The following is a 12764-nucleotide window of genomic DNA, read 5'->3' as shown; positions in this document are numbered from 1 at the left end:
GAACTGAAAGTTCATTGGAAAAAAAAAAAAACAAAAAACGCATTGCCACAGTTCCCTGTGTAATTGCAGGTTGTGGAGGAAGGAAAGGCAGGGAGCAGAAAGGAAAACAGTGCATCCACCCTCAGTATCTCTTTAAATACAAGCACTCTCTAAGTAGTGCCTCAAAGAGGTCACGCAGTAGGACAGAAAGCAGCCCATAGGAAGTCTGTAAGAACATCGTATAAGAACCAGCACTATAGGGCAGCCAAGTACAGTAGCCTCAAAGAACACTCAGCTTTAAAACATGAAGGGCACTTCAGCATCAGCATCTAAGCAGCTCCTTAAACTACTGACTGTAGACCTCCAGCTGACCAGGTCAATTTACAAAAAAATAATTGAAATGCTGGAGGCGGTTACGAGCTTGTGAGCAAATACTGCTTCTGCAGCATTTATTTCTTTTGGTTTGGGAATTGTAATAGCTGTGACAACTACTGAAAGCCAGCATTTCACAGGCTCTCAACGTCCAGGCCTGAGCAGTAAGGACACGATCCTTCCTGGGCAAGCCCTCTGTCAGCCTCCTGAGATGCAGAGTGCTTCAGCTGAACACCTCCAGCTCCACACCAACCTGACCTAGATCAGAGCCAGATGTGGGGTAACAGTGTGCCCAAGCTCATCTGTATCCTCAGACTTAATTTCATCAACTCACCAACACTGCACCTACCTGCCTGAACAGTACAGACACCATAAACACTGCTTTGAAGGCTGAAGTGTGAGCACTGAAAGAGCAGGGCTCACACTGCTGGCCCCAGCACCACCAGCTGGCATTCCAGCTTTGCTCTGAAGATTTGGGATGCTGAAATGTTTGCTCCTTCACCCTCCTCATGACAAAAGCTTTGGAAAGCGAAGATTTGGTGTAATCTGCTTTTGCAAAAGGAATCCTTTTATTTATTTCTTTTTTGATACTGTGCAAAGTTGCTCCCACTTTAAGATTTATTTATTTTTTTTTTTTTTAAAGCTGAGAAGAGTTAAACTGCAGCGGCTGAATAAGACAATTACCACCTCAGCTCCACACTAGAAAGCCAGCACCTCATCACGAGCACGAAGGACAGCAACTCTGAGCAGGTGGGAGCTCTGCTCCTCTGCTGCTTGGCAAAGGTCCGCAACAGGCAGACTGAATGGCACTTACAGGCTGGAAAGTCAAAACAAGCTGCCAGAACAGGTAATTCCAAGAGAACCTTTGCACTTCTTCTGTAGCTTCTGTACGACACCACTGGAAACGCTAAGAATCAGGTCTTTGAAGGAGGCACTCCTCAGAAGCCGTGCTGACATAACAGCACTTCGCATAGAGGGGATGAATTAATTTGATTTCAAGAACACACCACACATCCCCACAGAAGTTTGAGGGTGAGGATATTAACATTTGCCAGGGCAATTTACACACATGGTAGTTACAAATTCCCATCATGGTCCCAATCCCACCATTGCTTCAAAATGGAATGGGTGGGAAAAGAACATTTGAGCTCTACTCTTCTTGTCCTAGTACCGAGCTTTTTCATATGCTGCTTCCATGTACCACAAGCTGCCTTTCCATGAAATATTTAGATAAGTCTTGACTCTTCCTTTTTTTCTAAGAAAAAAAACACAACAGGAAGACTCCAGAGACCTTGCTGGATGAAGATAAGACGCTGCCTCTCGCACTGGAGGAAGTTAACACAGAAGGAGCACTACAGCTTTGTACTGAACAACCTGCAAGCAGCCTGCCACTCCACCTCCTGGGCCTTGGTTATTTTAGGAGTGAACAATTCTATCAACACGAACTTTTTGGTAAAAAAAATTCCAGCCATATTAATTCCATCACGTACAGGCGTACTTTATGTGAAATATGAATAGCTTACAGATGGAATAATGAGAACAAATTAACACTTACAGAGTAAATAGGATTTCATCCAATATTCCTTCCCTAGCAGCCAGGCTACAGAGCAGCAGATGTCCTGAGTTATTTGAGCAAAATAATTCATAGCTTCCCCACATCCACCACTTAAAAATAAATAAATCAGAGATTAGAGACTGCTCCTTGCAACGAGAACAATTCCCTAATTCAAGATGACTGCTTGAAGTCCCAACAATAAGTGCCCTAGCCAGGCAAAAGATGCATCATATCCTGCCTGCTTAATCAGATTATTCACCTTCCAGGACATCTGCTAACCCCCTTTGCCTCTACCTGTCAATATCTGGGTGTTTCATAAACAAATACAATCTATTCACTCCATAACAGAGAATTAAAAAAAGAAAACGAACATTTTCACAAGGCAAGATGTGTTAAAACTATTCATGGATGCACAAACATAGTATAAACGTGTTAATGGCCACAACACTTGTTTTATTGCATACCAGAATAATAAAAAGCCTTTAAAGTTTAAAACTGTTTCACCTGGTCTTTGCATTAGGATGATGAATGAAAATTACAGAACACCTAGATCAAGGGACACTTTACATCTCAGGTGAACTCTCTTTCCTACAGAACTGCTCCGCTGCATCTTTGAAAAGAGATTTCTCGCTTACATTTCTGAAAGTCTGGAAAATCCAGATGCTCTGAAGGCCTGTAGCACGATTCCAACTTGTACTTCAATTACAGCTAGGAGAAAACACTGAAATGCCCAGATTTGAAGAATACTCCAAAAACAGATGTCATGACCTGTAATGGCATTAATGAACTCCCGAGTGAGCAGCTGTTCAGGGACCACTGAACATAACTTTGTGAATCTGAATGATAACATATAAATGAGCTGACAACTCAGCGTTCCCTTTACTAAAGATGAAAACAGGAAAAGATGCAGAGGTCTAAGCTAGTTTAAGACATTGAGTGTCAATCTCCATCCACACAGGAGAAGTATTTCCTCTTGAATTGGGGAAAAAAAAAAAAAAAAAACAACACACCAACATTTGACAGAGGCAAATGCTTGATTTTGTCTGTCCTGCAACTTTTTTCTTCCCAAAGGGTGGGAGTTAAGGCAAAAAAAAAAGAAGTGGCTGCTCTGTATTGAAGCAAGTCAGTCACTAGCCTAGGAAGAAGAGCCAGAAAAGCCAGAGGAGTCCTACCCAAGCCATTGCATATAGTCCTCTTCCCTTCTTCTTCTCCCTCCCCAGCATGACATCAGTTTTCTATACTCCCTGAAGATTTTTGGTTTTTATACACACATGACAAGAATAGATCCGTACCTGAAGGAATAGGATTTGCACACAGAGCAGTGCTACTTCCCAGTCGCTGTGTGACTGCATCTACTTTATGTGAATTAAGGAAGTTTAAACACGAGTTCACTGAGCACTCTGCTGTGAGCACTCAAATGTGCAGTGGGACAAGGCTTGGCACTTTTCTTGAAAAGCAACCAAGACTACAGAGAGCAGCTTACTTGAAGAAAATCAGTGTCCACTTGTGGTGGTGGGGCAGGACTGACTACATTGAAGTAATTTCATGACACAAAATCCCTATCAGCAGCTACTGAACATAACTCAAAAATATCCTCCAGTCTAGTAAGTCCTTAAACCTCAAATTGCTAAAAAGAGAGGAAACACCACTGAAATGCTCTCTCTGATGCTAACCCAATGTTAGACTCATCCCTAAACGTCTATGAGGGGCTCTCATTAAAGACAAGATGCTAGGAAAGGCCATTCACTGGGCATGAATCACTATTCTTATTTGTATGTCATGGAAAAATCAGTTCCTGAAGCAGCGAGCTGTAACTCTGTGCTAGAAAGAGATTCAGCACCCGTAATAGGAGAGGTGCTGGACCAGACCCATTGAACTTCCCTGGCAGTTCAGAGCACCAGAGGAGCCCAGACACTGCTCTACCAGAGAAGTTCACCCCTTAGGAGCCAGGTGGCAGGGCCAGGAAACAAGCCACTTCCACACCTTCTCCAACCATCGCCTACAAGCCATAAGTCGCAATACCTACTCACTACTTCTTTAAAGGCACACTCGGAGGAAGTTATTCCTTCTCCAGGCAAACACCTCAGCAGAAATAAGAAAAGCACACCAAAAATAAAACCTTACAGTTCAGCCAGAGTGCAGAGCCACTGAAAAAGCAAGGTCTGGACTACCTGGACAGAAAGCAGCCATCATTTCCCCTCCCCTCAGTTTCATCTCAGGGTGAAGAAATCCCCAAGCCCCCACGCTAAAATAAATCAAGCCAGGTGCACGCATCATTTGACAGATTTAAGTTAGGGCACCCAAGCCCACACTTCATGCAATAAACTCGCTGCCAAACAAGGCTCAGATGCCACATTAGCAACTGAGAGCAGCAGGGACCATCCTGCTGGCCTGGCCGTGCCTGCCCAACAGGCTCGGAAGCGCCTTTGGCATTAACTAAGCGGGTGCCGGGGCCCGGCCGCGCGGTACAAATAAGGCAGCGCCGCCGCTGTACGTACAGAGCCCGGGCACGTCCAGCATGTTGGAGACGCCGCGGTCGCACATGTCCACCTCGGGCTGGTTCTTCTCCCGGCTCTCCTCCACCATCTTCTTCAGCGACTTGGACATGGCCTGTGCGGGACGCGAACACCGTCAGGCTCCGGCTGGGTGCCCCCCACACACAGCCCGGCCGCCCCCCGACCCTCCCTGCCCAGCCCCCGCGGCCACTCACGGCGCTGCCCGGCTCCCCCCGCTCCTGGTCCCCGTCCTGGTCCCGGTCCCTGTCCCAGCCCTGCTGCCGAGCCCGGCCCCGCCCGGCCGGAAGGGGAGGGGGGTGAGGAGGAGGAAGAAGAGGAGGAAGAGGAGGAGGGTGTGAGGAAGGCTTGCGAGGGGCCCTTGCTCAGCCTCAGCACCTGGGCAGCACCTCAGGGATGTTAACGGGGGCCCCCCGACCGCCGCCATTTCGCGGAGGGGAAGGAGCCGCGGGGCGCGCCTCAGGGCGGAGCCATCTTGGCGCCCGCAGCCCCTGGCCGGGGGCGTCCTGCACAGGGCAGCGGGGTTATTACAAATAACATCCACTGGAAGAGTTACTAAAAGTGATGTTCACTGAAACCAGGGTGTAAAAGGGCAGGTGCCGTAACCAGCAAACGCTGGCCTGGCATTGCTGTGGGGGTAGCGTGAGTGTTTCCTTTTTTAGAAATGATTTAATTTGCAGTAGCCTCTAAGTGGCTCTCGCTGCGTCCAGCCCTTCCGTGAAGTTTCAGGCTGCTCTCAGGTCTGCCCGACAAAGCACAGCTGGAGGAACTTCCCTTTATCTAGATCACTCGGCAGCACGTCAGTCACGGTGATGTACAAGCCAGCAATGTTCCTCTTCATCTGCAGGACAAGAACCTGCACCACTTCCACATGTAACCAAGCACCCCGATAGCCACCAGTCAGTTACCTCAGAGAGTTAGCTGCCAGCATATTTACTGTTCTTCCTTCATAAAGGACAGTCAGGCTTGATTTAGTAACAAAGGCTTATCCAGATTTGTCTATAAAAGAACATCCTAGTTTGCTTACCCCAACGAACAGATCAAGCCCCTGTGACAAGCTGCTTGCAGGCTGTGTCTTTACGGCTCACCAGCTCACCTGGCTTCTGCTGCCCCATGTATGCAGTGATAAAACAGCTGCATGTTACATTCCACATGACCTGAATGTCCACATTTGATCCCTATTGTAGGAGTATTTAATTACTCCCTCTTTAATAAACGTATTTCCCTTACTGGCTTTTGTCAGGACTGCTTTCTTTTTCTTCATCCCAGTAATTTCATTACCGTTTTCTTTGCAAACAGTTCATGTTTCAGTCACATCTTTGGGTCTGCTTTGGTGACTGCTTCAGCAAACCTCCCAAATGAGCAAACACGCTAATGCATGCATACCCTAGTGAGGGCTGCACTGGATTTGACAAAGAGGTGATGCTTTCCAGCCTTCATTTTAAAGATTTTCAGCTGCTCGTGAAGCACTACATACCAATTGGATGAGAAGAAGTGGAAAGTAAGTATGCATGACATGCTGGCCAAGTGGCTGGCCATTCCCTGATCTTGACAGCTTAATCTTCAGGTTCTCCCATTAGGAGTAGTAATGATGAAGGCTAATTTCCTGAAGAAGGCCTGTGCCTCTGCCATAACCCTCCATCTCCTCTCTTTTCCCCAGCACCTCAGCATATCCAATTCTTCCTTTAACCCCCTCGACCCCAAGTATCCCCAGCTCCCTCTGTACCCCTAGCTACAGGCTGGCCAGCTGGAGACCTTCCCAAATGTTGGGCTCACAGTGCAGGCTTCTCCAGTGTGACCTTATTTGTGTCTCACTGTGCTATCCAGTAAAACATAAATAAATAGATAAATAAATACTCTTTTTTTTTTTTTTTTTTTTTTTTTTCCCTCCAAATAAAAACCACCTTTTGTAGCAGTCAGTTTTAATGCAAGGGTAGCGTGTAGTCAAAACAACATCAATGTGCATCGGCAAAAACAGTTGTATATTGCTAGGCACTGCTGGTAGAAAGTTATCCACCAAAATTAGAATAATTAGGTGTGATAACTAGCACACTATTTATTTGCTGAATTTTGCCTTATAAAATCAGACTTCTAGAATTTGGCCTCTATTTTTATTACCGGATATTTTAATTTTAAGCATTTATTTGTTAGCAATCCTGTATTGTTGCTATTGTTATTTTGTACAGTAGTCAATGCTATTAATTCTTACTACGTTTCCTTTTAATCAGAACTGCCAAATAATTCTGTGGTTTTAGTTTGGCAGCTGACAGAAAAATAATTACAAGAAATATCTCAATTCTGGTGCCCAGGATGCTTATCTTGAGTTACTGCGGGAAACTGAGACACCTCCTCCTTTACTTTATGAGCCAACTAAAAACTGGTTTTTAGCCAAAATACTTTGTAAATGTAACTACAATTGGCGAATGTTTTAAATTGACCGGCACCATGTTTTCTAGCATTGTAGCTGTACATCTCTCTCCTTTAATTCAAGTAACTGTAGCCCTAACAATCTCATTCTGTTATTACTTCTCATTTATCGTATATAAAGAATAGCCCTACTGCAAGGGCAATTCAAAAACACTGTCATGGACATTTTAATGCTTATTCTTCAAATCGTAGTCTTTTTGCCATTCATATATTACTGCCTCCTAAGGAATGTCTTTATGGAAGAATAAATAGATATGGTAACATCCAGAATATTTAAACGTCAGTTAAAAAAATGCAGGCTCTGGAAATTGAAAACGCTCATTCATTATCTGTGCTGTGTCATTTACAGCGGAGAGGTTTGTAACCATGCAGGTATTAAAAGGCAGACATGTGGTATTCACAGCCATGGCTTTATCTATAAAATAGACAGCAACATGCAAAGACATAAAAGCAAAGACATTCCTGGCAGTATTGTGAAACAAAGCCATAAATCTTATTAAACAAAACACAGATTTTGTCTTCTGAACTATACACTACAAATAACAGATTTAGGGGAGAAGATTAAAAAAAAAAAAAAAAAAATGTTCAGTTGTTTGCTTTTGCCATGCATTCGTTTTAAAGCATTTTAAATGACTTCTTACCTTGCAAGACAGAAACATGGCTTAGCAAGAGCTCTCTCCTTTAAGGACCTTCACTTTAATAGTTCTGCAGTGGTACTTCTCTCGTGGTTCCTCATATAAGATGTTAGAGGACAGTAGTGGGTTACTTTGTTCCTGTTTTTTTTTTTGAAAGAATGGGTTTGATAATTTACTCTAATTTTAGACTTTGACTATTTTTGGCAAGAGTCAGTTGGGCCAGATCAATTGAACTTTGTACCAGAAGCTTCATTCAACAGTCTTTGTGGACGTGAATTCTCTGCTGGACTTTCATTTTCTCTAAAGAACCTCGTGCATTTTACTCACATGTAAATAAAATTATGCAGAGATATAGAGTAGTTGTAATGTTTAAAGATGCACCAAGCACTAATTATTATCAGATTTAAAAAAAAAAAATCTTACAATTTTCTTGTCCTCTCATTCATTGTGTTCTTCATTCTTTTTTTTTCTGCAGAAGTTCAATGATTCCATAAAATCTGTTTGTTGTTATGACTGAAAGTCATACCAAGGCCAAGTGTTTATCTGTATCAAGAAACTGTCAGAAAGCATTTCACCCGCTTTAAAACGAAACGTGATTTTTCACAAAACCAAACTTTTTGAACAACAGGTTTCAACACACTCGTCAGTTTAACTGCAGTGCCCCTGAGGAGCTTCAGGCCAAAGGTTGCATTGCCAGAGCTGGCCTCACGCAGATCAAACCTCAATATTGTGCAGAGTCAACAGGTAGGCCAGCCTTGGCAGGCCGACCTGTGGGACAGCGGTCTCCTCGGGGAAGCAAGTTTTGTGTCAAATAAACTGTAGGATGTGTGACTGCTATCAGTTTCAATAGGCCACTAATGAACTTCATTCATCACAACCATGTACAGGTTTCTATCGTGTTGTTCAGTTTACGCTCCACCGTGCTCTTGGCAAGACCAAGGTTTCACCTAAGAACTGATTGTCCGTAAGGGAAGGGAATGCACTGCAAAGCACTGCCTGGCAGCTGCAGGAGCTGTTGGGGTGAGAGATGCCCTTCCAGTTCAGCTATGGCTTCCAGGTGAGCTGAGCAGCAGGCTGCTGAAATAATTAAATAATATAAAAAGAAAATCAGTGTTCTTGCCAGGCCTATTTGTGCCTAAAGTCTGATGCTTCTGTGACCATCCACCTAGCAGCAAGACACAGCAACCAGACTCTGAGGGGACTCAGCCCTGCACGAACTGCATGAACCCCATGGTGATTCATAGGAAGGTCAAAACCACGATGGACGCAGATAGAGTCCCATGATGCTGCCATCCACTAGGAGAAGTAAACTCCTTCCTGATCTCGGCAGGCAAACAGCTGAAGCAGTGCTTGACTGTATCTGCATTGTCTTACGAGTTCCTGTATTCAGAGCTTGTTTTGTAGCTTCATCTCCAGGCAGCTTAGATGACAGTATTTTCTTTACTGCCTGCAATCCCTTTTATGTTTTTTTTTTTTTAATTTGTTTGTTTTTGTTTTGGTTTGTTGTTTTTTTGTTTGTTTGTTTGTTTTTAATAAATTTAGGGTCAAATTTTGGATTGTCCCTTGATTACTAACATGAAATCAGTTTGGCTTGGAGTCTTGAGCAAAAGTTCTCTGGGCTGCTAATGTGAAAATGTTTAATTCCACTACATGTTCTTTTATGTCTTCCCATATTAATTTCCTGTTCTGCCTGCAGGTCAGGAGGACATATCTATCTCCTAGTTTGATAGAAATACAGATATTTCTCCTTTTTCCAAGTTGTACTTTAGCATGTTAGCAGGCATATTATATTGTCTGTACCTAAGCCAGATTTTTCTTAGTACTTGGAAGATTCTAAAATGCTGTCATACATCTAGTCTGCTTGGCCGGGTCTCTCTCTCTCTACAACATAATCAGATCGTTCCTGAATTTTAAATATCTTGAATTTTATATTGTGTCATCTACCCTTTTGCCCTTGTCTGTTTTGTGTTTTCTGGATTGTATTTTAACCAGAATAGCTTCTCTCCGATTATGAAATCTTGTTTGTTTGTGGAATTACGCCTTTTTTTTTTTTTTGGCATTCACTGGGAAATCTTCAAAGAAATCTGAGATTTTGTTAGAACTGCTATTAACACTTACAATGTCACTTATCATCATTTATTGCAACAATCATTTTAAGAGATTCATTTCACTGTGTGAACCAGTGTCCTCCGTACGCCCCAACAACAATATTTGTTACATATGATGTGTGTTAGCCTGGGGCAGTGGCACAATAATGTTAGTAAAAAGTCAATAGGTATTTTTATATTTGCCCTATTCTGAAGTCATATGTTTTATAAATGTCTAGGAAGTGGCACACAAGTTGTCTAAGAAGGCAACATGGTTGCTCAAAGTCTCACAAGTTTTTATAAATTCAGTTGTAAAAGAGATTTGGAAGCTTAAAGATCTAACTCTGTAAATATAATCACAGAGATATGTGCATATTGAACAGGCTCTGACATCACTTCTTGATGCGGTTATGGTTTAGTAACACAACGCATCTTTGCTGTGCTAAGCTTTAGTGAATGCCTGAGTACTTTATTCGGCCAGGTTCTTCCACCCAGTGAGTAGTATAAGAGAAGATTCTTCAATGAAATTATCTGTGTAAATGGCTGTAGGACAGGGGCTGTATTTTATTCTAGTTCAAATAAAACTAGCTGACATTTAGCTAGCACAGTTGGACTTGATGATCTTGAAGGTCTTTTCCAACCTAAATGATTATATGATTCTATGATTTATAAAGATGCTTGGGACAAACACATAATTCTGCAGAACTAAAGACAACTTTGTATCTTAACTCCTCTTAACAATTTCACGTTGACTATTTTGTGTTTAAGTTTTATCCTGGCTAATTAACTTTTTATAGCCTTAACTTTAAAACTTTTTTGCACATTTACAAAAGCGTTTGAAATGGTATAGAAGAATATACAAATATGATAAAAACTGGCAAAAACTCATTTTCAAAGTTAGGTAGATAATTTATTCACAGTACAACGAAAGATTACATTTTTGGGACAGAACTTTAAAATTCATAACAGCTGTACTTACAGTAATCTTTAAAAGGCCTTACTTCAGTTGCAATTATCGTAACTGGATTTCAAACATATTTTATGATCTAAAGTGTCCTCAGTATAGCAAGGAACAGTAAAATATTTCTCATGTGACGTCCTAGCTCCTCCAGCTCAACTGGAATCCTGATGGTAAAGTCACATATTCGGCATGAAATTTTATATAGACTTGATGAGATGTAGCTGTGAATGGAGCTATGTTTGTATCCTAAAATTAAAGAAAAAAAAGGAAAAAAAGAGCTTTATCTGACAGCACGATTCTGAGAAAAAGCCAATTACAATGTTAAAGCTGAGGTACAAATCCGCTCAGAGAGTGGAAGGGACCTCAGGTCTGTGCTAGATACTGCTGTTGCATTTCTTCCATAGGGTGTTAAAAATATTTAAATCACAAACGCAGCAACTAAATTCAGAGAAAAAAAGCGCTTGATGATACCACCCACTAGATGTCACTGTAAGGTCTGTATTGAAAAGCTAAGATGCCACAGAAGCCTTATACTTTCACTTCCACTAGTCTGTATGGAACTCATGCCAAAATCAGGGAAACAATCTTAATTATGACACAGTAAAGATTCATTTTAACCAGTTACAGGGTCACAGACAGTAGGGAATACATACCATCCCACAGTACGGCCCAGCGGGGGGATAGCTGGCATCTGGCCCATTGTAAAGGATCAGATAGTTGTTACTGCAATCCCCTGGGTCATCGATGCTGATGAAATCAAAGTTCACTGTGACAATTCGTCCCTTGGGCGCAGTAATGGCCCACTCACAGTCAGTGTTGTTCTGGTAAGTCGCAGGGTAGCTAGGACTAGCAAACGTGCCAGAGCTGCCGTATAATGTTCCTCCACATCCTGGAAATGGACACAGTTAATTAGCTTAGAAGACTTAGTTTTACAAGATACTACACAATGTAGTACAGTCTTAGCAGCAGCACTGAAATACAGAGAGTCACTGTGGACTGGAACAATGCATTTGGATAAGAGCATTATTGCAACGAGATGAAACTGAGGCTCTAGCTTCAGCAGCCTGAGAAGAATGGGCATCAGACATACTGTAGGGTTACTCTGCAGTGCTGTGATGCTTAAGCTCACTCCTGTAAGTTAGTGTCAAGGACAAACTATGTCATCCAGCTATTCATTCCCATATCATATGCTATTTATGACTAGGTCTATCGCCCAGTCACTACACAGCATTATAGATACGTTATTTTCCTGAGGCAAGCATCAGTCCTCTTCAGGCTTAGCAGTGCCTAGATCCTACAGCCTATCACAAATGAACTACTAATAAAGTTGACTGAGTCACTGCTACCACCACTACTCTGTGGTGCCAAGATAGAGGTTCCTTGTATTTTCTGACCTCTTGGTGAAAGATGTAGACCTCCAGCTTAAGTAGAACACATCCTCTGAGGTTGCTAATTAGAGAATAGGGTTGGCTATGGGTACTTGAAAAAGTCTTAGATGTTGATAAGTCAAGGCCCCACCTGAGCTGGCTGGATTCCATCTTTCTGTGTTTTTCTTCTGTGTACAACTGCTTAATGGAATTACTTTATTATTACAGCCTTACCACTTGATGATGAGGTCCAAGTGATTTCATATCCATCACGTGCCACTGAAATATCACTCTTGAAACGAAGGTAGACAACGTGATTTTGGGGGAAGATGGGACTGGGCACAAGGTTTCCACAGAACCTGCCAAGCAGTGGTGATTGGACATTGCTGCCATTTCTGACCTTCAAGGGACAAAAAAAAAACATTGTCAACATTAAATTCCTGTACCAATTATACACAACTACAATTATACAGTGATGCAGGCACAGCACAAAGTATGTATAGACTTGCATAACTGTCATTTAAATACTTTTATTTTTCCTACTCTACATCCTTACATAGAAGGGAAAAGAGACTATTAGCCAGCCTGTCTGAGCTTTGTAAGCAATTGCACAGAACAAGTATCATCAGCAACTGGTAGCTAAATTTTATGGTGTGGTATATCTCCTGAATAATAAAAATTACTTGGCTAGTAGCTAAGATGTGCTTTTGAAATTCAAGTCCATGTTTTAATTTTCATCTGAAATGTTAATATTTCAGATGAAAAGATTAATACTTTACCCTGCAGACTATTCTTTTCCCTGGTCACACAAAGACACAGTTCATATTATGTAGCTTAGTATTAAGCTGATGCTTTTTTTGAACTCCAA

At 42.2% G+C, this 12764-nt stretch overlaps 2 protein-coding genes across 4 annotated transcripts in view; both read right to left on the bottom strand.

Annotated features, from left to right (window-relative positions):
• Positions 1 to 7594, bottom strand: part of RSU1 (Ras suppressor protein 1) — a 98433-nt gene extending 90839 nt beyond the window's left edge. Inside the window, exons 1-2 of one of the 3 annotated variants that reach the window (XM_084510520.1) lie at positions 7488 to 7594; positions 4405 to 4516 (exon numbers count right to left, since the gene is read on the bottom strand). In XM_084510520.1, coding sequence (XP_084366646.1) covers positions 4405 to 4516; positions 7488 to 7505 — 130 coding nt within the window. In that variant the 5' untranslated portion in view covers positions 7506 to 7594. Of the gene's footprint in view, positions 1 to 4404; positions 4517 to 4616; positions 4767 to 4797; positions 5645 to 7487 lie in introns of those variants that run through there. The other 2 variants (XM_084510522.1, XM_084510521.1) reach the window with 2 other exon arrangements.
• Positions 7595 to 10456: 2862 nt separating this feature from the next.
• The window catches only part of CUBN (cubilin), a gene marked incomplete at its 5' end in the record, with an annotated part of 138717 nt that continues 136409 nt past the window's right edge, over positions 10457 to 12764 (bottom strand). Inside the window, 3 exons of the mRNA XM_084510519.1 lie at positions 10457 to 10775; positions 11183 to 11418; positions 12131 to 12296. Of these exons, the coding sequence (XP_084366645.1) occupies positions 10668 to 10775; positions 11183 to 11418; positions 12131 to 12296 (510 nt within the window). The 3' untranslated portion in view covers positions 10457 to 10667. The remainder of the gene's footprint in view (positions 10776 to 11182; positions 11419 to 12130; positions 12297 to 12764) is intronic.

Source organism: Aythya ferina (genome assembly GCF_964211825.1).
Source record: "Aythya ferina genome assembly, chromosome: 2".
Lineage (NCBI taxonomy): Eukaryota > Metazoa > Chordata > Aves > Anseriformes > Anatidae > Aythya > Aythya ferina.
The sequence above is the reverse complement of the archived record's forward strand: the minus strand, read 5'-3'. Positions and strand labels throughout refer to the sequence as shown.